Source organism: Ascaphus truei, chromosome 7 (assembly GCF_040206685.1).
Source record: "Ascaphus truei isolate aAscTru1 chromosome 7, aAscTru1.hap1, whole genome shotgun sequence".
Classification (NCBI taxonomy): Eukaryota; Metazoa; Chordata; class Amphibia; order Anura; family Ascaphidae; genus Ascaphus; species Ascaphus truei.
Window position 1 is genome coordinate 39289379 of NC_134489.1, and position 27262 is coordinate 39316640.

Here is a 27262-nt window from a genome sequence, read left to right on the forward strand (position 1 = left end):
AAACTTGTGCACGAGAACTCCAATCGCTACAACGTGTATGTGTGCACGGTCCAGGAAGTGGTATCCCGAGGGGGAGTGATGAGGCGATGCACTGTGCTCCAAAACATGCATTTGGGAGGAGAAATGACTTTACTCTATTGGAATTGTATTCACACAAAAAATGCAGATCCACAATTAAAGAAGACATGTATTCCTCCTCCACACTGTCTCTCTATCCTATGATACATTATTTTGTTGGATATTATTTGCACACACCAGAGCCCAGAATTGGGCAATTATTGTTGCCGTTTTTTCTATTTGCACAATCCGATGGTCACCAGCATGGAAAAGTATAAATACACAATAACATTGAGATGTCCATGTAGGATGCCAGGCGTCCTGTGTATACCAAATTGTCTCTTATTTAATTGAATTGTCCCGCTAACGTCTGTCAGGACGCATCATTGTCCCTTATTTTAGCGCCTTGTCATGAAATGCTTGAACTTAAAATGACTGTAATTAAATCAGTCCTAAAAACGTAACGGATTTCTGCGTCAGTGTAATAGTTCCCTTTCCCGATAGATGTCGCCTTACTAAATTATTACAATAATAACATAAGGACACTGCCCGGTCGTCTCACAATACAGTGACACCCGCCCCTATAGGCGTGACTTGTTCTCCCACCGCTACTCATTAGGTCAGCGCGCGTCTTTCCCCGCCCGGCCAAGTGCAGAGAGAATATAAAACCAGCGAATGTCGCGGTTACGCGGGAGACACCATTCTGCCCGAAGCGTTTGCAAATCATTCATTCATGCTGATGCAACATTATTAGCTACAAACGCAAGTAAAAAACAATAACAAAAACTCATACGTAGAACAAGTAAAACAACACGCAGTGTTTTCTGTATCATTGCATTTGGATATAAATTCAAGTAGAAATCACAAAAAAGCAGCTCACACACACGGCACACCCGTGGAATTACACCATAAAAAGGACAATGTATTTTAGAAGTTTAAAGCTCCAGAGACGCGAGTAGGAAGTTCAGGAGGCATATAATACACAATATTACGTATATACTGTACTTTAACTGCTTATGTATACACAGGGCAATCTTACCCCAGGGTTAAAACCTTTAATTAGTCTAGTTATGCATTTTTGCTCAGTGATCCTCCACCAAAAAGAATGTTTTGGGTCAGAGATCATTAACTTAAAACAGCACAAAATGGCCACGCTTTAAAAAAGAAAGAAGAAGGTTTGAAGCAGGGGGTTTCCGGAGCTGGACTGCGTTAATTTCAGCTTCGAGGACCCCCTGCTTCCCGAGATACGTACCTCAGAAAGTGGTGCCAGTAGCAGCTCCGGCTGCGCTTCGTGGCGCTATCAAAATGGCATCTTTAAATCTCCTGTGTCTTGGGTGCCATTAGGAAGCAGTGACGTTATCCATTGCAGGCTCCTATTGGCCCGCCTGACTGGGACATTTAAACCTGCAGAGTTCCTACCAGCAGCCCAAGTATCTCAGGGAGCAGGGGGTCCCGCAGTGCTGAAATTACCACAGTTCAACTCCGGAGACCCCCTTCTTCCCACCTAGGGGGGACGATGTATTTTAGGAGCAGATGTTCCTTTAAATTGCAGGTATCAGCCGTGATAGAGCGGATGGCGCTTTGACGACTCCCGCCCCTAGTTCCTTATTGTCAGAATTATATACAGTGTGTTTCCTAGACACAGGACAGCACTCACCATAGAATATTCCGGATCACTGGGGAAACAGAACGGGTACCCGTGAAAACGCTGCTCACCCTCACGTCCAGCAGAATATAACATAAAAGCAACCACTGTTCACAACACTCGTAGTTGCAACAAAACGTTCACATATGTTTATTCTTCATCACAACCCACAGACAAGAATAGCAACGTTTCTAGCATTACGCCCTTTCTCAGGGCTTGACAAAGGGCGTAGTGCCAGACATGTTGCTATTTTTGTCTGGATATTGTTACATATGTTTCCCTATTAGCTATGCATCTCTGTCTCCATCTCATGTGCGCCTGTGTGCGCGCCTCGCCTTGGTACTAAACTCACACTGTCTCCTTCTGCGCCAGCTGCGTCAAAAAGTATTTTTTCCCCGTTTTGCGGCAAAGAAATGGGCCGCGCTTGGCCTACAGATTGAAATGGTAAGTACTAAAGAGTGTTTGTATGCGCAAAGAAAAAAAAGGAGATAGCGCATCAAAATCACCCGCTAAGTTTATTTGGCGTGACCCCCCTGAACAGACTGTAATTGTGTTAGCGCTGAATGAAATTGCGCTGTATCATCCCCTAAGTTACCAATACTCAACAGGGGTGTGTAAAAAATTATTTCAAGCAACCAGTTATGTGTCATATCCATGAGGTCTCCATACACAGGGTGCACATTATGTGGAAGGTAGGTCTGACTTGTTAGCACTTTGCTGGGCTGCACTCACACACCAAGCTTAGTTCCTGTCACTATTGGGTCACACGTGCTGACGTCGCACATAACCGTATCGCCAGTATGGAGGTTCTTTGGGGGTCAATACAATACTCAAATCAATACAATTATTGTCACTGCTATGGAGGATCACTACCTCAATGTTTGAAACGAGTCACCTCCCTTGGGATAACCTATCCCCCAAATCTGTTAGCACTGCAATATATTATGCTTTTTAAATATTTTTTCTCTCGATATTTTAAACTGTCTATATTATAAATATGTACGAATATTTTTTCTATATATATATATAATACTTCACCAAAATCAAATGGCCAGGGAAGGAGACACAGCACTACAGGTACTGTTGTGTGAAAAAGAAAGTCCACCCTCTTTGAATTCTATGGTTTTATATATCAGGGCATAATAACAATCTGTTCCTTAGCAGGTCTTAAAATTAGGTAAATACAACCTCAGGTGAACAGCAGAGCACCGATTAACCCCATCCCTGCCAGAGACCAGCCGAGCACCGATTAACCCATTCCCTGCCAGGGACCAGCCGAGCACCGATTAATCCATTCCCTGCCAGAGACCAGCCGAGCACCAATTAACCCATTCCCTGCCAGAGACCAACAGAGCACCAATTAACCCCTTCCCTGCCAGAGACCAGCAGAGCTCCAATTAACCCCATCCCTGCCAGAGACCAGCAGAGCACTGATTAACCCTTTCCCTGCCAGCAGTACAATTGTATTGTATGTCTTTATTTATATTTATATACAGGGAATTATAATAATACAATAAGCGCAGCAAAATCAGACAATAGGAAAGGAAATCCCTGCCCCGAAGAGCTTACAATCTAAGAGGTATGGTGGGAGACTTAACCCCTTCCCTATCAGAGCCCAGCAGAGTAATAATTAACCCCTTCCATGCCACGAGGTGAAATAGTAACAAGGGGCAGTTACTGAGATAAAATATATATGAGGGGGAACTTACTGATGAAAACTAGATGTGATGGGCACATAATTAGGTAAAATAGATACGGGGGGGCAATTGCTGAGGTAACTAGTAATGAGAGGGGTAATCACTAAAGTAAAATAGATGTGAGGGGCAATTACCGAGGAAAATAGATACAAGGGGGAATTACTAAAGTAAAATAGATATGACAGTGGTAATTACTGAGGTAAGATAGATGTGAGGGGCAGGTATTGAATTGTCTGATAGAGTAATACCAACTGTTCTTCGTGTAACTTGCCCGTTACCTCTCACTGAACTCCCAGCACCTGCCCTCAATCTCGCGCTCGGGGCAATAGTCATGCTATTGAGGAATATTGGGATTGACGGAGACCTGTGAAACGGCACAGGATTCATTGTACGGGGTGCCAGTCCCCCAGTGCTCGGTGTTGACATATTAAAGGATAATAATAATATTATAACTGGCGTAAACAAAGGCAAACGAGTATTTATACCCCGGATCGATCTGGACACAAAGAATGATCTTAATTTACAGTTCATTTTGGATCATCGCCAATTTCCAGTCCCATTGACGTATGCCGTGACCATTAACCCTTGAGGAGCTCAAGGGTGTGGCGACTACGTCATGCGCAATGGAGGTGTTTTTATTTTTAGCCTCTCAGATAGCGTGTTGCGTTCCCACGGAGTGTCGGACGCGATCAGCCCAGTGAGGATACAAGAGGCCCCCCCCTCTCTTCCGTTTCCTGCAAAATGGCCCCCCCGCGGTCACATGACTGCTATGGGAAGCGGTCACGTGATGGCACTGTGCCGGAGGGTCCATGGCACTGAGGTACCATGACCCGTCCGGCACTCAACCCTCAGGGCCAGTTACATGCTGCGTTATCTCGAGCGCCAGGATTCGGTTGTATAAAGATTCAGTCTGAGAAGCACAATACACCACGTGTCGTTCACAAAGAAGTTTTTAATTTAAACTATTTTTAAGTGTAACGGGTTTCCCCCCCCCCAATCGCAGATTCTACTGTGTGGGTGCAGGAAACATATATTGTTACTCGGTGTGGTGCATACCTGTTGGCTCACAGGAGGGCTGAGCTTCCGCCACGGGGAACCTGGGGCAATTATACTATGGACAACTTACTTATAACGATGCAGCGCCTCCACCTGCGATGGCTCCCACCAAAGGGGGAGTGGTTCCTCGCAGGACAATCTCAATAAACATATACACGTGAAGTATATTAACGAATACCTTTACTAACATGTAATACCATACATCCCATTCATAATAACCTGTGTCCCTCTCTAGAGGAGACACCTACTGCGTCACGCAGGATGCTTCCCCAACACCAAGTGAGCCCACCCAGTGTCCAGAGAAACCCCACCCAATGTCCCGCACTCTTGCAGAGAGTCAATGGGTGACTGCGCAGTCACAGTTAAGCTAAGGGCCCGGTGGTGCACTTATGTATTAGATACCTGCCGAGCACTCCGGTGCTCGGGTCAGCAATCTTCACAAAGGCTCAGTTGGCAATGACTCCTTTAACCCTCCAACCGAACTTCTGCACGTGGACCGCTTGAGCGGTCCCACTCCGGAACAGTCTCTGTGGACCCCAACGTGGGTCCAACCGCTTCACAGGAACAGCAATCTTCACTGTGTCCCTATCTTCCTAAGGGGCACGTGCTACACTATAGGCCGTCCCTATAGTACAGCAACCTGTAGTGGCTTGGGCAACTCCTATGGGCCTAAAGGGGGTAAGGACCTGTCCCACTCCCCTAACTACCCAAGTCCCTTCAGCCTCACTAAATGCTGACAGCCAAAGTGCTGCGCAACAAGGTGCCTGCCTGTCAGACCTCACAGCACTGACCGCTGTGACTCTGACAAGGCTGCACTCTAACTAAGGGCAGCGTCCCTATCTTGGGCCTCCCTCAGCAATTAACCCACTACCCTAGTGGGGGGTTGGGGCCTATCTGGGGTGCAGGTACCTATAGGGTCGCAGGAGCTGTACTCGCTCCCCGCACCCTTCCTTCCCTCACAGCTCCCCTGCTCCAACTGTAAATCCTGAGTGACAGGGTCCCTCTCTATAGAGCAGTCCCTGGCAACACTCTCTCCATCTCAGAGTACTAAGCTACCTCAGTCCCAGGGGGTGCTGGCCTAGTACAGCGAGTCCAGAACTCCTGTACCCTACCTCCTTCCTTGGGCTGCTCCGGTCTCTGACTGCTCTGCCTCGGACTGCCGTGACTCTCCCTGTAAGCCCGCCAAATGTATCTCTTTTCCTCAGGCTTCCTAAGCCCTATTGGCTCCCTGGTGTCACGTGGGGCATGCAAAGGCTCTTGGGATATGTAGTCCCAGCTCAGAGCCTTCCCTGGTAGGCTAGGGGTTCGCGGGCTTTCTCTCTCCTGCCCTGCGCAAGCTCCCTCTATCTGCCTCAACCTTCTCTCGGCTGCCCCTACTCTCGCGCGAGCTATCCCTAGCTCTGGGGCTCTCCCTGCGCCTACGCGTCCCTGCGCATGCGCAAGACTGTCCTCAATGGCGGCGCCCTGCTTCACCGGCCGCCGGGACCTTAGAGACGCGATCGCAGCCTTAGCAACGGCCCGATCGCGTCCCCGGCAACCGGCCGCAGGCAGGGGAAGCCGCGCTGCTCCCTGCTCCAGCCCCCACCCTTGGAAGCAGCCGTCGGGTCTTTCGGCACCCGCGCTCCAGCTGCTCAAGGGGAGGGGGGTCTCCAGGAGCCACGGGAGCTCCAGGCTATATTAGCATTGTTAAAAAAATGTTAGGTAGCATTATTAATCCAAATGCCCTTCTTTGTGGTCTTCTAGAAACATAAGATAACAGCAGAAGTGGCCAACTCCAGTCCTTAAGGGTGACCCATACGTCAGGTTTTAAGGATATCCCTGCTTCAGCACAGTTTCAAGACTGAGCCACCTGTGCTGAAGCTGGGACTGATTGAGCCATCTGTGCTAAAGCAGGGATATCCTTAAAACCTGACCTGTTGGTGGCCCTTGAGGACTGGAGATGGCCACCCCTGGACTGCAGGGAGCGTGATACTTAACACACATATATTTCCCCCGCTGATTGAGGAGTGCCTGTAAGGTGTGCACCAGGTGTTTTCAAGTAGATTAATAAGAATGATACTTAAAGAGACAATCCAAGCATCTTAAAGACAAATGCATTATTTTGTTTTAATATATGCCGCCTTTGATTACCTTTATTGAAAACTAATTACCTAAGCTGCCGATTGATTCGTTCTCGATCAGCAAAATCCTGCTTCCCAGGGCTCACTAAATGGCTGCCTTTCAGTTTCAACCCAATCCTTTCAGTCAGCGTACCTCGGTCATATAAGAATACATTGTAGCTGCTAAGGTGTCATTATCTATGGTTACAGTTTGCAGCTCAAACTTCTGGGAATATTGGCAACAAATGATCACAAACAGGAAAGTGTTGCAAAGATCTTGCAGTGCTGGGGAGGTGGGCTAAAGCCTGCTATAGGAATCACAGGATGCTTTAAAACAGTAGATTAAAACTCATTAAAAATGTCAGTAAGCGCCGAATAAAAAAAAAAAAAAAAAAAGATAGTAAGTATTATCTAATACTACAGAAATGATTTAAAAAAAAAAAAAACACACATAGGATATTGCTGGGACTGCTCCTAAGTACTGGAATAGCTGGACAGGTAAACACAAGTAGCACGGTGAGGAGTGTGACATGTTTCCTCTGTGCATCCCAATGTGTGCCAGCACGTCCATTACTTCGACCCCAGAGTCCGGCAGGTGATCTCTATTAACAATAATGTTCAGATCTGGTTTGCACTTTTCCAGTCTCTTCAGGTTTTCTGCTATTTGTTTGGAGAACTCGTTCGTGCCCAGCCTGGGAAACGGCAGGAAACGTTCTGTTATCGCACATCACACGCAACGCCGGTCACACACAGAACAGAAGATATAGAGGGACACGGAATAAGTCCACGTTGTAAATATAGCCCGTTATCTTCAGCATGTCAATGAACAGAGAATTACCGGAGCAATACATAGGTCTGTATTTGTAATGACCGAGTATCACAGCGCAGTCTTTAGGAACAAATCTGCCTGCTGAGCTGTAAAAATATCCCGTTACTAAACAAAAACACGATGGGGCAGATGAAAGGAAACGTCGGTACTGGTTAGCGCACCCAATCCGGCGTTAACGCTGGTGTAAGTAAACCGAAATGAACGCCGGATCGGGAGCGCTAACCTGTACTGGGGCTTAGTGAAACTGCCCCAATGCCTCAAAATAGTCAGTGACTCAGTCGAAGGCTGCACCACCTGTGCTGAAGCAGGGATGTCCTGAAAACCTGACCTGTTGGTGAGTCTTGAGGACTGGAGTTGGCAATCTGTGCCTTATAGAATCAGAAGATAGGGCCGTATGTACTAAGCGATGCTAAACTGTAAAGCACCGTGCTTCCTATTCCAAAATAAACGTGGTGGTGTTTTTTTGCCCCAGCTCTGCTGCCGGGAGGCTTCGATAAGTAACCGCGGTGTCTCTTGGGAGATCGCAGCCTCTGTGTGTTTATCAGCGTGTGCGAGTTTGTTTAAAGGGGAAATCCCTCCTGGGAGCAAAGTGAAGTAATCCCAGTGGCCTGTTTAAGGGGCCTCACCTGGGCGATTCGTGCCTTTTTATTACGCACATCTGACACCTATATTTTCGATACATTTATTAAAGTGAGACTTGGGAAGGGTGGGATTTCATCTGTGTGATGTCATTGTGTGATGTCATTGTGTGATCAGCGAGTGTTTATACAGCTACAATCCCACCTCCCCTTATCGGCTGTCTAATAAGGGCAGGGGGGAATAAAGGGAAAGAAAACACTTGAATGACACGTTCAGGGGCCCCATAGAAATTAAACTGTCTGACTATGTGGGACTGCACCTTTAAGAGTACCAGGGGCTGGTATACTGCTCCCCAGCTGTGGGAAGTAGAGGACGTCACTGAATGGCCAGTGGTGCATTGTTCTGCTCTTACCTGATCTCTTGCAGGTGGGTTGACCTCAGTATGAGATCCTTAATGTCGTCATAAGCAGCGTCGGGGAAGAAATTGCTGCTCAGGTTGAGGTGAGTGAGGTTTCTGTTGTTAATCAGGGAGAGCAGCAATGTAGTGTGTTCATGCGTCAGCTTGTTCTCCTGGAGCCTGCAACACACACACAATAAAAATATCACATATGAGCACATTCACAGCATATCTGACAGGTCTGCAACCCTGCCCTCCCCCATTATCTCTTAGAAAACACTGCTTCCACTGCAGCCAGGGATTCTGGGTAATGACATGCACTCACAGTGAGTGGAGGGTTTTTTACCCACCATAACTTTTTTTAATGTCTGGTTATACACACCGTTAATGAATATAAGATACATATAGTACGTGTACTTTGTAAGCAACAGCAGTTACAGCCACACAGAGGTCCCAGGGTCACGATAGTAACACAAAGGTGAACGTTAATAAAAAATGCACAAATGCGCACCAGGGATTAGTGGAAGGTAATTTATTAAAAATACACAAAAACTGAGGGGATCCAACCCCACCTCAGAACAGCTGTGCAGCTGGACGGCTAAGTACTACCAAGGAGAACACCTAATGGTGACTAAACCCTAAGCTGCACAGTATACAAATACAGTAAAATTTATATAAAAAACATGAAAGAAAAAAACAAACATGAAAACAACCTATCAACAGATTTGTATAGAAACCGCCATAGGGTTGGGCACTGGCAAGGGGAAACGGACACTCACACTAAGACAGTCAGCAGACTCGCGGTGTCTGCACAGGATCCGGATCTCAGCACCGCGGAGATGGAAAAAACCGCTGCTGTCTCCTGCAGGCTCCGTCTCAGCTTACCAGCATACACGCGCAGGATGACCTGTCGTGACCTCTACGCGTTTCGTACCAAGTACTTCGTCAGGAGGACGAAACCTATGGCGGTTTCTATACAAATCTGTTGATAGGTTGTTTTCATGTTTGTTTTTTTCTTTCATGTTTTTTATATAAATTTTACTGTATTTCTATACTGTGCAGCTTAGGGTTTAGTCACCATGACATGGCTGCAGCTCGAAATGTTTTGGCCAAAGGATTGAACTAAATGGCCCCCACTCATGAGAAGAAAAAACATATACTAATGAACGAAAATAATTTGTCATATTGGACGTGTGCTGGGGCTTCTTTGTTTTATTGTAGTACCCCTAATGTTCAGAGCAGCGAGTATCTTCCTATTGAGGTTACTCACAGACTTTCATCTGTGGTCCTCTAACAACAACGTAACACACAGTAACACAAACAGATACAGTGTATTACATCAGGAAAGTATTAAATGGCTCTGTTACCGTTCCGACTGATTTCGTCCAGTACCTCCAGCAGATTAGGGTGAGGGTGATCACTCTGCAGAGCATAGAGGCTTTCCCAAAAGCCTAGGACGGCTTCTTTGCCCATGTCCAAAATGTCTTGTAGCAGCATTTTGGAAAACACACAGGTACCACATTGTTCCTTCAGTTGTTCATAGTCCTAGAACAGAAAGAGAACGACCAGTTTTATTACAAAGAATAACATATGCTTAGTTTACACAGCACTCATAATTCCAGGGCTTTGGCAAGAACTTAATGCAGCAACCGCTGAGTTTGGGTTTGGACGGATCATGGTACAGTAGCTCAGGTCTGCACTGCAGCAGCAAACCGCAAGCAGCAGAGGCGGCACATGGAGAATAGTAAAACCTACTCAAGATCATACAGTAAGTGTAAGGGGCTGTGTCAGATTGTGGGTGCTAGCTCATCACTTAACCACTACACCGTGTACTCAGGGCCACATCTGCACTTTTGGTTACTGCAGTTTCTTAAAAAAAGATTGTGGCACAGAATACGTTCAATAGAATTGATCAAAAGACTGCTCTCCACTTCCCGAAAAGGGAAAATCAGTCTAGGTTCAAAAATTCAGACAAAATGTAAAGCACCAGTATATCTATGGTGCGTGATTTCCATTTTAATGGACTGAATTACACAGGTATCACAAACAATAAAGGTATTACATTAATATGCATACATTCAACTGGACTAACACAGCTACTTCCATTATTTTGTCCAAGAAAAAAAACTACGCTGTGAACATATTGCTTTTTAATATGAAGGATGACTCCAGAATATCAAGAATATTCAAATGTAAAAATGTCAGAAAATCTGTGCTAGAAAATTCAGAGCCATGTGCCACCTTGTTACAGTGTGACAATGACTTAACTTACATTAGTGTGACAATGACTTAACTTACATTAGTGTGACAATGACTTAACTTACATTAGTGTGACAATGGCTTAACTTACATTAGTGTGACAATGGCTTAACTTACATTACAGTGCGACAATGACTTAGTCACATTATTATAGATAAGAATGTCAGATACAATACAGGTCATCACGTTGTTTCGTGGTTTTCGATTATGGAGATGTATACGTTCCCTAAACTTTCCTGTCCTTTTTGTTGTGTTAAATTTAAGAATATAATCTGAAAAGAGTTTGATTTGATACATTGTTTATCATTACAACAGCACAGTTAACCCCTTGATCGTTGGGAGTTGCTCTGTTGATGGTATTGTTTGGGGGGATCTCGCTACCTCCACGATGAGGACATTCCTAAAGCTTAGTTCCCTCAGGAGGCTCAGCGTTTCCAAGGACTCGATAATATACACCAGATCGATTCTGAAGTACTCGTATAAAATTCTCAGCTGGTGCATTTCATACTCCGACAACTGCAAGCGAAACAACTGGAGGTCATCTACAATATGAAGAGGAAGGAGACAACAGACCGTATTTACCAAACAATGCTAGTCCATAAGAGACCTTCCATCACAAAGGCACCGTACAACCCTTCAAGTGAACGGGCTGTAAGATACCTATGGCACTTCACTCTCTCCTCCCCTCCCTCTCCTCCCTCTCCCCCCCCTCCTTCTGTCTCTCTCCAGCCCCCTCTCTCTTTGCCTCCCCCCCACCGAGCCCTACCCATGGAGAAAGGGTGGGAAGTCTGGCCATGCCCTACCCAGCGCCGGAGTGGGACCCACCCAGGCGGATGAAAATGGAAGTCGTGCCCGACTTCTGGCTGGCCCTAACTTCCAGTTTCAGACGGCTGGGGCAGGTCCCCCCTCTGCCACCGCGTCCAGCACAGATGTCCCTGCACTCTCCCCCCTGAGGGCGGCCCTGGGTGTTACGTCTATGGAGATATTCTCAACAAGTTATTTGCTAACATCCCGGCTTTCCTTCCCCCCCCCCCCTCTCTCTCCAGTTCTCAATAGCAATCCTCATAAACTGAGCAGATAATCACAAAAGATCACTCATTTCTGCACAAATATTGCCAGCGTACTCCACCATTCAATACCTTAATAACAGCATGAAAACCTATGTCAACAGATCTCATCTGGTAGCCCAGAGGTGTCACAGAGACGAGGTTTTTACCTCATTGGGCCCTTTCCCCTCTGAGGAGGTGTTGGCAGCCTGTGACTGGCTGCCTTTTTAGTTGTCCAGGACATGGAGCATGGGCGGCCATGAGGTAGCATAGGTAGCCTTAGGCTGCGCTTATAGTGCCGGTGACAGCGACGTGATGTCGCATCAAAACAAATGCATTGCCGCAGTCGCATGCGCTTATAATAAGCGCAATGCGACAGAGTGACGGCTTCGTCAAGATCGCTGGAAGTCATCTCAATTTGCTTTTTCCAGCGACCGCAGCGTGACGTCGCCACCACTACAAGCGCAGCCTTATCCTAGTCACCTCCCGAGGTTGGTCTTGTTCAAGGTGACCTGTAACCCCCTCTTGGTTGTAAGACAAGAGACGGAGGATTTTGGTTCCAGGGCTGGCAAGATTCAGGTTTTGGGTTAACACAGTATTATGGTTGTTACAATTCTGAAACGTGTTATGGTTTGTGTAATTAAATACATGCTATGGCTATTCTGGAGCCACAGGGTATATGCTGGGTAAAAGTATGGCCAGATAGCTTAACTCGTTCCTTTTACAGGCACAACAAGTTATTTGTCTTTTCTTCACTTTAATGGGGAAAGCATAGATACACAAAGTCACTTGTAGATGATAGTGTGGTGAGAGAGAGCTTCTCTATAGTGAGAGTGCTTGATAGTGGGGAAACGTAAAAAACGGTAATCCTTGCCAGGAGGTGAATAGCATGAGATGTACTTACTCAGCCAGCTAGGGTAGAAAGGAAGTGTAAGGGAATCTGGGAAACAGGAATAGTCTCAGGATCAGACTAACTGTGAACAGAGACAAGGGGGGGGGGGGGTGGAATAGCCCACTCTCAGTTTAGGAGAATAGGAGGTTGCTAAGGCAACCAACACCGACTAGGGCTGTGTAAAGGACATAAGTATCAATAATGTTGCCTTTTTCACATGCAGCTAGCTGCTGGGACAGGGGAAATTACAGGCAGCTGAACTAGGGAGACAAATCCTATGAGCTGCAAAGGGGCACATGGACTAGACAATCCTGTTCCAGGACAGTGGCTTTTACCTCCAAATAGGTGTTATGTGGCCTTTAATTTAGGCGGGGAAGGAAAGAAAGATAGGCCTCAGGATGTCAAAGAACAAATGTGTCTTGTTAAAGTTAATAAGGACGAACGCTTTTGACTGGCTGCATCTCTACGTTTCTGCACATTGCTGGGTGAGAGGTCAAACCTTCTCACTGTATGTAAATGTGGCTCCATTACAGCCCAGAGCGGCTCTGCACGGAGACCCCGCAGGATGCTGTATATTCACTTCCCACAGAGATACATTGTTTGGGGATATGTACAGGATATGCTAAAAATGAGGCGAGTTTCATCATTTGTACCGTAGCTTTTCTCTGATACTTGATGGATACGTTTTCAAATCGATAAAGCAAGAGTGGCCAACTCCAGCCATCAATGCTGAAGCAGGGATATCCTGAAAAGCATGGGGGCGGGGGGGGGAAAGCATGGGGGCGGGGGGGGGGAAGCATGGGGGCGGGGGGGGGGAAGCATGGGGGCGGGGGGGGGAAAGCATGGGGGCGGGGGGGGGAAAGCATGGGGGCGGGGGGGGGAAAGCATGGGGGCGGGGGGGGGAAAGCATGGGGGCGGGGGGGAAAGCACGGAAGCACAGCAGCACAGCAGCACTTTCAGTGCAGGAATAGGACACCGCTGTGTAAGGGAATTTGTGGGGGATACTGTACAGCCGTTGATTGTGGTAAAAAGCCCCTTTTATCTTCCCAAATGACAATGATTGTCCCAGTTGCCCACTCTTCTTGAAATGTAGGAAACCTCCTGAGGGGAGCAGAGAACATGGCAGTCAGGAAGGGACAGGCTAACACCCCTATTCAACATGCAGGGATGCCCCAGCACAGGGGTAGAGTTTAGCGCCAATTCAAATGAATGGGACTCAAATCTTCTCTAGCACTGGGTATTCAACATGCAGGGATGCCCCAGCACAGGGGAAGAGTTTAGCGCCAATTCAAATGAATGGGACTCAAATCTTCTCTAGCACTGGGAAGACGGCCTCACGGTATATACAATAGGAACCTGAGAGCGAGGAGCAGCTGGGCGTGGGACATAGACAGATGGGTGATAAGGAAGATGGGCAGAATTTATAGGGGAATTGGTTTAACCTCTGCAATGCCTGAGGTCACTAAGGCAGCTGTTTTCTGTCACTCTTGTCAACTGTGCACTTAGATTGTAAGCTCTTTGGGACATGGTCTCCCTCTGCCTTATGTTGTATTTTACCTGTTGCGCTTATCAACATTGTTTGTAATTGATTCACCTTGTTTTGTGATTTTGCAAAGCGCTGTGTACACTGTTAGTGCTATATAAATTATACAAACATACCTGACACACCTCTGTGCAAACAATGTTTCCTGAACTCCTCAGATCAGGGGGGCTCAACTCCAGCCCTCAAGCCCGTCCAACAGGTCAGGTTTTTAGGATATCCCTACTTCAGCACAGTTGGCTCAATCACTCCCTGCTTCAGCACAGTTTGCTCAGTTTTCGACTGAGCCTCTGATTGAGCTACCTGTGCTGAACCTGTGATATCTTGAAAACCTGACCTGTTTGGAGGCTGGCCGGGGGCCTGGATTTGAGCACCCCCTGCCTTAATAAACGCCCCTGGAATTCGCACAGTTCGGTTGCATACTGTACTCCCCACACTTATAGATCTTATACAAGAAGAATCTAAAGATTCCTTGAGTTCAGCGACTGCTAGAATCGGACATGAAACCGGGCGCAAAGTGTTACCTGTCACACTCGGCTGAAGAAATGCACCTTGTCCTTGTCCTCCATGTTCTGCTACAAAGTGAAAGTAGAAACAATATACACAGGCTTCCTGCATCCACACCCAGAGCCAGGGGCTATTACTGCTGGGGGTGGGACTGACAGACAGGACGGGTTGAAGGGGTTAATGGGCAATCTTTTTTTGGGGGGGGGGAATCCCAGAGATTGGTGCTAGTATTGTATTATTTATACATGAAGCACAAAAGGCGCCCTCTGTATACCCCCTATTAGTTCCCAGAAAACACATGACTAATGCAGATAAACAGGGACAGAATTGCCCCAAAACGTCCACGTTCCTCTTGTTTGTGATGCAGAGGAAAGAACAGTTTCACTTGTGCTATTCCATGTACAGTATTTTTGCCTTTGTCTGCTTACTGTATCTTATACCTGTATTGACTCGATCAGGAGCGGCCAACTCCAGTCCTCAAGGGCCACCAACAGGCCAGGTTTTAAGGATATCCCTGCTTCAGCACAACAGGCTCAGTCAAAGACTGGAAATTGGCCACCCCTGGATTAGATTGCAAACTCTTCAGGACAGCTACACCCTCTCCCATTGTCCTCTATTAAAGATGGTGAGAGTCTGGATATTGCACAGTTGATGATACAGTATCTTCCCATCCCTTCAATGTAAGTTACTGCATTGTTAACGGATTCTATTTGTCTGTAGCACTTAACCCTGTTTTGACCTTTTTAATTGTTGCATTTCCTTATTTAATCAATGCCATTATGTTCTCTGGCACCTACGCCATATAACAAAGAATAACAATAGTGTGTTCATATTTAGTATTAATAGTAACCATTTTATTATATGGATTCATATACTGTACATGAAGCAATGTATATGGCTGACCCTATATAAGAAAAACATATAATACTATGTAATATAAGGGGTAATACCGAAAATATAATTGAATGCATAACCCGCCTAGTAATGCACTATCATATCCAGGACTGAGGTTAACCCCATCACTCCCACAGGCCTCTGGCATCGAAAGGATTAATAACTCGGACACAAAAACATTTTGGGTTTACATCATCTGCCACAACTGGAGTTCCCCTGTACAGCTGAACGTGGGACTCAGTCATAAGATGTTAGAGGAGGATTGGGGGGAAGTTATTGACTTCTGCTAAGTCTCTCCTTGTGGGTAGTGCAAGGAAGTTCTGTAAGAAAAGGAGGGGGAGTGGGGGAGATGAGAGGGGAGCTGGGCAGGAGGGCAGGAGTCAGAGCCAAACTAGTGCTGGTTCCCAGGAGAGAAGGCATTTACTATGACTGCTGGGAGGATGACAGGGCAGCGAAACCTCGCTCTATTCTTACAGACAGGTAAGTGCAGAGCAGTAAAACTCGGGGTACTAGGAATTAGTAGGACCATTTATTGGGCAATCCAGGATTTTATAGTGCTTTAAAATCCTTTTAGGAACTGCAATAGCCAGTCTGCAATTAGGGTCATTATGTGGGAAAAAAGGGACAAAAGTAGGTAGTATGATATAGTTTATTGGATTAACAATAGCTTATAGTGTACACGCGATCTAGCCTCACAGGGTTCTTCTTCAGGTGGGTAAGATATACAGCAGTCACATTCATATAATATTGTAAATATTACATTGTATATAATTTCTGACTTTCTGTACAACCGCCAGACCTGAAGAATAACTCTGTGAGGCTGCGAAGCTTGTACACCTATACTATTGTTAGTCCAATAAATATATCATACTACAGCTCAACCCCCTTACAACGCTGTGCTTGGTGTCCAAAGAATCACATTGCGCTATAAGCGGATCGCGTTAGAAATAATGTACATTTGAATGCATTGTACAATAAAGTATTTAAGATTCCAATAATTCGTGTTGTAAAATATTCATAAATACGAAAAGTGGGAGCCACGCTTGCACCGCGCTGTAAGCGGATCCGCGTTGTAACGGATCGCGCTATAACGGGGTTGAGCTGTACCTACTTTATTCTTTTTCTATCACATAAATGAGGGACCACAACTAAAATTATCTCTTTTTTTTGTCAGGGTTATTAAAGAGATTCTGCTATCTTTCAGCAGTTATTAAGATGTCTCCGATGGGAAGAAGAGTGAGGGAACAATGCAAGTTGTCTTTGACCCCAACACGGAACCCTCTCTAGTTGAGAGCATAGTGATAACATATCACGTGCATCTATACTAATCCAGGAACTCATTTGCATTTGCCTTCATTTATGTCCATCCTATATAAGTAGGCAGTTACCAGAGCTCTTTCACTACTAGAGAAGTCAACAATCCATGGCCGAGGATTAAAGGGTCTCTCCATTGGTGGTGAACCAGGGGGAAGCAGTGAGAGTCATCACCAGCTGTAATTATTGAGGTCTCCTTAAGTGGAAGAAGAGGCCTGTCATGTAGTCAGACGGAGTACTAAATGATATTGCATTGATGAGGTCCTATACATGAGGTTCGGGGGATGCTATCTGTACTGATCCTTCTTTCTCCTTTTCCAGTCATCCTTACAGCCACAGTGGAAGCTTCCCAGTTAAAAGGAGTAGTGGGAGGAACGATATACTTGTCACCAGCGATGTCCCAGGGATTTAACACCAGGGATGTCTTCTGGAGACACTTGTCCCCTTCAGATGAGTTGGTGGCCTCTTTCTCCCGAGGGTCCATGGAGACAGAATACCGCTCCCGCTTCTTCGGGAGAGCCCAGCTTCTTAGTAACTTCACCCTGGAGATCCGAAGCTTGGAGCTGGGGGACACTGGGACCTTCACCTCCCTGCTGGTGGATACTGGGGGACTTATGGAGCTACGCAAGTTCCACCTTACAGTCTATGGTAAGATTACCACCTAAGCAAACCGGTGACATCTAGCAGAGGTCATTGCTCTGCATGTTATACACACACATACTGCTCTGCATATTATACACCCACATATTGCTCTGCATGTTATACACACACATACTGCTCCGCATGTTATACACACACATACTGCTCCGCATGTTATACACACACATACTGCTCCGCATGTTATACACCCACATACTGCTCCGCATGTTATACACACACATACTGCTCCGCATGTTATACACACACATACTGCTCCGCATGTTATACACACACATACTGCTCCGCATGTTATACACACACATACTGCTCCACATGTTATACACACACATACTGCTCCGCATGTTATACGCACACATACTGCTCCGCATGTTATACACCCACATACTGCTCCACATGTTATACACACACATACTGCTCTGCATGTTATACACACATACTGCTCCGCATGTTATACACCCACATACTGCTCCGCATGTTATACACACACATACTGCTCCGCATGTTATACACACACATACTACTCCGCATGTTATACACACACATACTGCTCCGCATGTTATACACCCACATACTGCTCCGCATGTTATACACCCACATACTGCTCCGCATGTTATACACCCACATACTGCTCCGCATGTTATACACCCACATACTGCTCCGCATGTTATACACACACACATACTGCTCCGCATGTTATACACACACATACTGCTCCGCATGTTATACACCCACATACTGCTCCGCATGTTATACACACACACATACTGCTCCGCATGTTATACACACACATACTGCTCCGCATGTTATACACCCACATACTGCTCCGCATGTTATACACACACACACATACTGCTCCGCATGTTATACGCACACACACTGCTCCGCATGTTATACGCACACACACTGCTCCGCATGTTATACGCACACACACTGCTCCGCATGTTATACGCACACACACTGCTCCGCATGTTATACACACACACACTGCTCCGCATGTTATACACCCACATACTGCTCCGCATGTTATACACACACACACTGCTCCGCATGTTATACACACACACACTGCTCCGCATGTTATACACCCACACACTGCTCCGCATGTTATACACACACACACTGCTCCGCATGTTATACACACACACTGCTCCGCATGTTATACACCCACATACTGCTCCGCATGTTATACACACACATACTGCTCCGCATGTTATACACCCACATACTGCTCCGCATGTTATACACCCACATACTGCTCCGCATGTTATACACACACATACTGAACCGCATGTTATACACCCACATACTGCTCCGCATGTTATACACCCACATACTGCTCCGCATGTTATACACCCACATACTGCTCCGCATGTTATACACCCACATACTGCTCCGCATGTTATACACCCACATACTGCTCCGCATGTTATACACCCACATACTGCTCCGCATGTTATACACCCACATACTGCTCCGCATGTTATACACACACATACTGCTCCGCATGTTATACACACACATACTGCTCCGCATGTTATACACACTCATACTGCTCCGCATGTTATACACACACACACTGCTCCGCATGTTATACACACACACACTGCTCCGCATGTTATACACACACATACTGCTCCGCATGTTATACACACACATACTGCTCCGCATGTTATACACCCACATACTGCTCCGCATGTTATACACACACACACTGCTCCGCATGTTATACACACACATACTGCTCTGCATGTTATACACACACATACTGCTCTGGATATTATATAGATACACGCTGCTCTGGATATGATATAGATATACTTTGCTCTGCATATTATAGCGATACTCTATGCTCTGCATATTACGCGGTGCTGCACAACGCACTGCAGGTCTCCCGGGCACTGTACAGAGAAATGTCTCTTCCTTTTGCCAGAGGCGGTCACCGAGCCGACTGTCCAGGTGTTCACGTCAGGGGGAGGCGCAGAGAGCGGGACCTGCGAGGCGTTCCTAAACTGCGTCACCGCCAGGGGGAACAACGTGTCCTACAGCTGGAGGGCCGAGACGGGGCAGAGGGCTCCCATCAACACTACCCACGTCCTGCACGACGGGGGCAAGCTGATCAGGGTGCTGCTAACACCCGCAGACCGGGAAGTGGCTTACACCTGCACTGTGACCAATCCAGTCAGCCGGGGGCACGCAGCGGTGGTGCCGTGGAACAGCTGTGCCACTAACTCAGGTGATTGGTGTTTTACAGTAACCTCTCAGCACCACGCACTGTGTGTAAAGCAGCAATCCCCCACAATCAAGCATTCCTTATCATTTTGTTCTACCTCATATGGACCGGGGCAGAACCGGAGCAGAACCGCGGCACTCAGAGTGCCAGGGCTTGCCAAGATATTGAATTTACTTTTGTCTGTACTTTCAAGGGAAAATAAAGAGGGCCGAGGGGTCACCCAATTGGAGGCTGCAGTGTCATCTCGCCATAATGTCAGGGCTTTCTATTGGCTGACTAGCGGCCATATTGTTTCTCCCGGACAATAATACTTGTAAGGGGAATTTAAAAATGAAATATCTCAGGACGAGAGGTCCCCCCGTCCCTTCTCTGAGTGCTGCGGTTCAGCTCCAGGGGCTCTTTGCTTCAAAATAAGATAAACAAAAATTCATGTTAAAATGGATAAAAAGTAAAGAGTGACTCAAGGTGCTCATTTGCATGCCATTACCCAGAATCCCTGGCGGTAATTCTTTTACACTTTACTATTGTATTGTATTGTATGTCTTTATTTATATATCGCCAAAAGTGTACTCAGAGCTTCACAAAGAATACAGTACAGGGAATTATAATAATACAATAAGTGCAGCAAAATCAGACAATAGGAAAGGAAATCCCTGCCCCGAAGAGCTTACAATCTAAGGTTTGAGGGGAATTTACACAGACAGCAGGTGAGGGAATAAATGCTGTAGATGGGTGTGCTTGGCCACAATGGGTGGTATAAGTGACTGTGGGACAATACCCATGAGTGCAGGCTATTGGGATGCTTGATTTGTGGGGCAAGTTTTAAGGTTAGTCAGTATTAAATTAAAAGGTTGACACCATTTGCATGGGAGGAGGTGGCAGTGAGGCATGAATGAGAGCAAGTGTGTATTATACGGGTGTAGCCAGACTTAATGGTCGTGCTGCCGAAGGAACCCGTGGATTCCTGACTGCTGCATACCCCGGCAGCGGTCCCATTCGGAAGGACGAACCAACGCAAGCAGTCGCAGCTCTGATTATTTCCGGAGCCGCGTTTTGCTTTTGATGCGGCTCTGGGGGCAGTAAATCTGGCGACATCTATACTGTGCACTCTATACTCCTTTCCATAGGAGCCCAAGTCTAAGTGAGGGGAGAGACTGCAGCGATTCCAAAGTTTTACTGTTCAGGGGCATGTTAATAAAAGTCACTGTGACAGAGGCTCACTGATGTCTTCCCAGGAATTCAGACGAGTTCAGCTCTCCTTTCCCCTGAACCCGTAATCAGTTCGGTTAAATTGTCACATAAGGGCTAAATGTCACCAACCCTATAATCATGTCTTATAGTTTCAGACAACTCTTAAAAGAAAAAAATGTTTGTATTCGGCATCAAAATAAACGTCCGATTCCCGCATGAATTGCAGACAAACGGAACATTCTAAAGAGTGGGGTTTAATGGGTCGATGACATCCATGTGATCTTTGTCCTATAGAGATTCTGCATCACTAGTAGTAAAACATTAGGGTGTGAGCGGGTAATCACAGTCCCATAGAATACTACAGTATAGAGCAGGGGGGCGCAAACTTTCATGTTTGCGCCCCCCTGTCAGCTCTCCCCCCCTTCCCTTACCGGCTCTGAGCTTCGGCGACGTCATATGATATCATGTGACGTCGCCTTGGCATTTGACCCCGCGTCGACATGGCGACGCATCGCCAAAGAGGCAGCGGAGACCAGGTAAGAGAGATTTACAGATGCCTCATGCGATCCCCCGGCATTTAATTTAAATGCCTTAGGGAACAGCGCGGGGCCTCTGTAACTGCCACGCCCCCCCAAAATCTCCCGCCCCCCCAGTTTGCGCTCCCTTGCTATAGCGAACAGTAGCCCAATCTGAGCTGACGTTCTTCTCCCTTTGCAGGAGCAGGTGGTGATGTGTATACCTGGAAATATATGCCGTACATTGCTGCTTCCCTCGCCATTATGTTTACTGCAGGGACTCTCTGGGTTTTCCTGTGCACAAAAGCCTCGGGTAGGTGCCGCACTTTAATATTCTCATTTTCTGTGTAGTGTTACGTTTATTTACAGTGATACAATGGAGAATACAATATGAGGTGTGTGCATTGCAATAAGTGGGCACCATGCCATTCAATTCAGATTAGCATCCATTACCCGCAATGTATCAAGGCTCTTTGCTGTGTTTGTCCGGCCTGTAGTATATGGTCATGCAAAATCGGGCGAGATTGCTGTATATGGAGCAAAAGAATAAAATATTAGGGAGTGACCTGATGCACACATTTAGCACTGCTCAGCAGGGGTAGCCCACTCCAGCTACCAATAAGTCAGGTTTTCAGGATATCCCTGCTTCAGCACAAGTGATGCAGTCTTCGACTGAGCCACTGATTGAGCCACCTGTGCTGAAGCAGGGATATTCTGAAAACCTGACCCGTTGGTAGTTCTTGAGGACTGGGGCTGGCCACCCCTGCTGCACAGTATGAACACATGCTGTTATTGATGTCAGTCCCACTGGTGGGCATCGTGGGGGATGTGAATGGAAGAGACTTCCTATCAAAGAATGTCAAAATTAATTTGGTACTTTAACTATTTTCATGTTTTCAGGTAAAAAAAACAGAGCGAGGGTCAGACAGCAGGAAGAAGAGACAGCGCAACAGCATGTGTTAGAAACACAAGACCAGGAGCAACCAGAGGATGGACCGCAGTGTGTATAACCCCACAGAGGCAGTAGGAGAAGACCCTACAGAAGCAGCGCCGCAGTGTGTATAACCCCACAGAGGCAGTAGGAGAAGACCCTACAGAAGCAGCGCCGCAGTGTGTATAACCCCACAGAGGCAGTAGGAGAAGACCATGCAGTAGCAGCGCCGCAGTGTGTATAACCCCACAGAGGCAGTAGGAGAAGACCCTGCAGAAGCAGCGCCGCAGTGTGGGGAAGCAGTCCCAGTGTGACCGGCAGATACAATACGATCATGGGAATGGAAGTGAGAAGCAGCATGTCCCAGTACTGAGAGATATCTGTGGTTCATAAGGAAGGTGGCAGCAGCCGGCAGAAAGGGCAGAGACTGAAACCTGTATGGAAAAGCAGAGCGGAGGGTAGGATGTGGAAGTTTATAAGATTTTTAAGAGCACGAGGGTTACTCGCACAGTGAGACGGAGCTGACCCCTGCAGCAAGACATTGAAAATGCACAAAAGTGCAAACGTTTCATATTGTCCAAGAAGGCTGAAATGATACGATGTCTACAGAATCATTAAAGCAAAGGAGATGACCAACAAAATCACACCGTGGAACAAAGCGTAAGTTACAGCGGGAAGAGACACAGAGGAAGCGATGTCAAACCGTTTACATGCGTAACTGTGAACAAAATATCACTAAGCATGGTTATGGGAGAGATGTGGGGTATTCTAGGAGATCCTAAAGTGAAAGTGATCCAGTCTCCTCAAAATCGTCAGTAATGTCACAGAAACCTCCACCATGGAACTTTCTAACATACATAGAGCGCTGTCGTTGGGACGATTCTCATTAAAATGCGATAGTGCCGATCGGGGCACTATCACACAAACTACCATTGTGTCTGTCTTCCCATTCACCCGTAAAAACAGCAGTTAGATGTTCCGAGCCCACTTCTCATGGGGGAGCCCAGATGTGCATTGAAACCATATACACTCTTTATCTTTCTTTTTGGTGTGACCATGATTTTTCTAACCACATGCATGATACATTCTTACTGCACAAGAGGTAAATTCACAGGAACTTATATGAGCCCCTTTAGGTATCAGCTAATGCAAAGGGAGTGTGGCAAGTGGAAGGGCAAAAAACATCGTCAGGATGGGGAGATGCTCCAATCCTTCTATACTAAATCTAGGTTATAAGCTAGGAACGGTTCAGCTGCATTACTAAATCCTTTGTTAGGTAGAAGCCATGGTCTTAGGGAGAGATCTAGCGATCCCCCAGAGGAACCCGCTCAGTCATCACAGACCAGACAGGAAAACTGCTATTTGGAGTTGAAGTTCTCATAAACGCTGTCTGAAGGGTCGGGCGTCTCTATATTTGTGGCTGCTTTTGTATCCACCGTTCTCTCCACAGCCTTCAGAACTGAATAGGTAACAAAGTAACCATCCTGCAAAAAAAGAAAGCAGTCTGGTACCAACCTGCAGAATGGGCATGTTTAGCTATACAGTTCAAACTGTGTACAGAGCATGTTTGAGAGTTAAAATGTGGCCACATGAGGTAGTTAGGATAGCCGGTGTCTAGCAATGATGGGACCACCATATTTTGAGAGGTCATGGGGTCTTCTGTCAACTTTTTGTCATATTTTGTTGGGAGACTGAAGTGACAACAGATCCCCTTAGTCACTGTCCTACTCTACTCTCTGTGCAGGTGTTACTCGTTCCTATGGGATTATTTACTAGGGTCTACTATCAAAGGAAAAACTTCAGTTGCTAGCAATGGGATTCCTGTTCTTAATAAAAATAGTGTTGTTTTTTTGCATTGTTTTGCACCAATTTTGGAGCCGGAAGACTTGACTACACAGACCTTTGATGTGTACATCTGCGTTGCTCCAAAGGTGGATGCCTGATGGGTCTCCCCTCGGCACAGGACGAGCATGCTAAGGGTTGTATATGCTTGTACTTTGTGGAACGTTAACCCCACCCACTGGAATGTTAATGAGGCAAAAGGACAAAGAACTTTGTATTCGCAGCTGCATTCAATCTGAACCCCTTCTGTGTATATCTGCGTCGCCCCAAAGGCGGACCGCCTTTGGTATAGCAGAAGGGCAGCCAAAGGGTGTGAGCTGTTTGTTGCCATTCGCTGATGTTTGGTGATGTTAACGCTGCTCTATTTCAAATCTGAAACTCACCAGCCCTTTATCCCATGTACCAATTTCCCAACTCTATCTGTCCATGAAGTGTCTGTGAAGTGACCGTATAACACTGTTCATTTATGTGGGTGGCTCAATCAGTCTGTAACTGAGCCTCTGAGCCACCTGTGCTGAAGCTGGGATATCCTGAACCTGTTGGGGAGGTTTGAGGACTGTAGTTGAGCCCCCCTGCAATATACTATACTCCATGTCAGGGAATCTCTGAGCTCCTTTCCCTCTTTCAAGTCAGAACTTTTACAAAGGTATTTTACCCAGATATCCCAAATCATTGGATGTATGAACCTTGACAGAGATGTTTACTATATTAATATCTGGGATACTCACATTTTCAGCGGGCGAAGCTGAAAGCATAAAACAGATTAAAGTCAGTTTCTGGGGATGATGCCTATGTAGCAGTGTGTATATTGTTATCAGTGTCATGGGCTTTAGAAGGACATTGGAGAGGATTAGGCCAATATTTACTAAACCGTGCTACTCCACAATAAGGGCCAATAAGGTGTCTTCTGGCCCGGGCCGGTCCTCCGGCACGGGAATGTGTCTTATGGAATAGCACGACACGAGTTATAAAATATGGGCCTAAAAGGGATATAGCTTCAGGCTACATTTGCTTGGCTCTGTTATTAAGTATAACTGGAAGAAATGGGAACCTTTGGTCACATTTACTAACAGAACTATGTGATAAGGCACCTTACGGCTCAGTGATACTAAGTAAATATGGCCCATTATAGCAGCTTAAGGTTTGTGATTTAGATTTGCAGGGTCTGTGAACGATGAATTTGTGTTTACAATGGATATACGTAAAGATATATCAGCTCAGCTGACCTTTCTGTATTCGACTGACATCAACGGAGGCGTATGTAAGCTCTTCTCCCGTAGTGTCGTGTCTGGCAGGCACTGACGGAGACAAAACAGAATTCAGCAAATGACAACACGGGGCACATGTCATGTAAAAGTTCTTCATTTTAAATACGCGTCCTTATTGGTCTTATTCCATCCTAAGCCGCTTCCACCCGCTCATCTTGGGAAGTTACTTTCTTAATGTCTATCCCTGTGCCCCAAACGCCCCAACGAGAAATGGCTAATCTTATAAAATGGAGAATGTGAACTAACATGGTGATCTCGAGGAAAGAACAATGTGCTTTAAGGGATCAACATTTCAGTCGTCATCTGTTGAGATAGTTTGAAAAAGGTTCACGGTGGGACTGAAACGTTAACCTGTTTCCTCACGATCAGTGTAGTGACGTTGCTGTCCGTATTGTAAAGATGTTCCTGGGGTACAGTGCAGATGTGCACCCGCGGCAGTATATGTTTGGTCATGTCCTGTTCTATTATTCATCTTATAACATGCCAGGCATTGAAGAGCACTAGAAAGAAATGTGTTGCCTAGATTCCACCCCAGAGGTGCCTGCATGAATAAAATAATAATATAATGACTCGTTGTCTGTAGGAGACAATAGGATACGGCTTGCGTAAAATTATTATAAGGGTTCTTAATCCCTCACGGTTATCAATATACAGACAGTGTTGGGCAGTTACAACGTTGATGATAATTAAGTAAAATGTATCGGGAAAGAGTACAGAGCCCCGACGTGTGAAGCTTGGAGGAGAGATGGGAGAAGGGGAGTGGGAGTATGATAAAAACATTGAAATACATCAAGGGTTTCTGCTCTGATGCTGGACGGGAAAGCTGAGGGAAGTTGTTCTTCAAGGAAAAAGTGGTGGACTCACACATCAGCCGCCCAGCAGAAGTGGCAGAGGCTAATATAGTAGAGAATTGAACACGGCTTGGGATAGGCCCAAGGTTATTCCAATATATGAAAGAGACCAAAAGATCTAATGGGGTGTGGGGTTTCACAGCATGTTGGGTGGGCAAATTGGTTCTTATCTGCTGTCAATGTCTTTGTTTCCATGTAAAGCGTTTTGGCGGAGCGGTATAAATACAAAGCCTGGTTATCCCATAAGCCCAATTGCTGCCATAGGTGCTCTGCCTATTTCTGCAGCTCCCCATCTTTACTCCCGTACAGTTGCTGTATTCCAGCTGGTCCTCGGCCGGCGTTACAGTTGGGAAACTTGGCCTCAGCATCTCTTTCTTTTCAGGCCTCTGGGCGATCCTGCAAATGGTAAAACCCACAGTTTGTGAAGCTCATCCCACATAGAGTTAGGGTTGCCAGGTGGCTTGTCCAAAAATACTGGACACAATGGTGAAAGGTGTGAATTGCTCGAGAGACAGACACACACACACACACACACACACACACACCCCTCTCGCCACTCCATGCTGTTTCCTCCACTCCTTGGCCCCACCCCCCTGGCTCCTGGCACCTCCTCCTGATTGGGTACATTACCCATCAGCAGCCAATCAGGATAGAGGAAGCTAAGCAGCCCCCTAGCAGCATCCCTGCTCAGGTAAAACCCCTTGCCCCCCCAAGCCGGTCAGGTCACTATGTCCAGAGAGATAATACCGCTATACACATACATGTCCAGTATTACCTTTAATTTTTTACTGGACAGAGTGTCCAAATACAGGACAGTCCAGTTCAATACTGGACACCTGCCAACCCTATATATAGTGTGTGCTACTGGTGTGTGATCTTATCTGCAACAGTAACACAACACCATACAACGCCCTGCTCGTTTTAATGCAACATTTAGCCTGCAATCCAATGTCACAAACTCTT

The 27262-nt window shown here is 46.3% G+C and overlaps 3 protein-coding genes across 5 annotated transcripts in view; 1 reads left to right on the plus strand and 2 right to left on the minus strand.

Moving 5' to 3' along the window:
* The window catches only part of PCP4L1 (Purkinje cell protein 4 like 1), a 374963-nt gene that overhangs the window by 94650 nt on the left and 253051 nt on the right, over positions 1-27262 (minus strand). The gene's annotated exons all lie outside the window — the stretch shown is intronic.
* On the plus strand, positions 14365-24953 carry SLAMF8 (SLAM family member 8). Of its 2 annotated transcripts, none has more exons than XM_075607825.1 (5): positions 14365-15283; positions 17133-17459; positions 19402-19704; positions 21610-21720; positions 22308-24953. In XM_075607825.1, exons 2-5 carry the CDS (start codon positions 17207-17209, stop codon positions 22415-22417), a joined length of 777 nt encoding a protein of 258 aa, XP_075463940.1. In that variant the 5' UTR covers positions 14365-15283; positions 17133-17206; the 3' UTR covers positions 22418-24953. The 2 variants fall into 2 exon arrangements, with proteins under 2 accessions (XP_075463940.1, XP_075463939.1); XM_075607824.1 differs by lacking the exon at positions 14365-15283 and adding an exon at positions 15842-15977.
* LOC142499038 (Fc receptor-like protein 3) overlaps positions 20261-27262 on the minus strand; it is a 44060-nt gene continuing 37058 nt past the window's right edge. For both annotated transcript variants that reach the window (XM_075607809.1, XM_075607810.1), the window contains 4 exons: positions 26607-26695; positions 25407-25478; positions 24909-24925; positions 20261-23822 (listed from right to left, as the gene is read on the minus strand). In XM_075607809.1, coding sequence (XP_075463924.1) covers positions 23697-23822; positions 24909-24925; positions 25407-25478; positions 26607-26695 — 304 coding nt within the window. In that variant the 3' untranslated portion in view covers positions 20261-23696. The remainder of the gene's footprint in view (positions 23823-24908; positions 24926-25406; positions 25479-26606; positions 26696-27262) is intronic.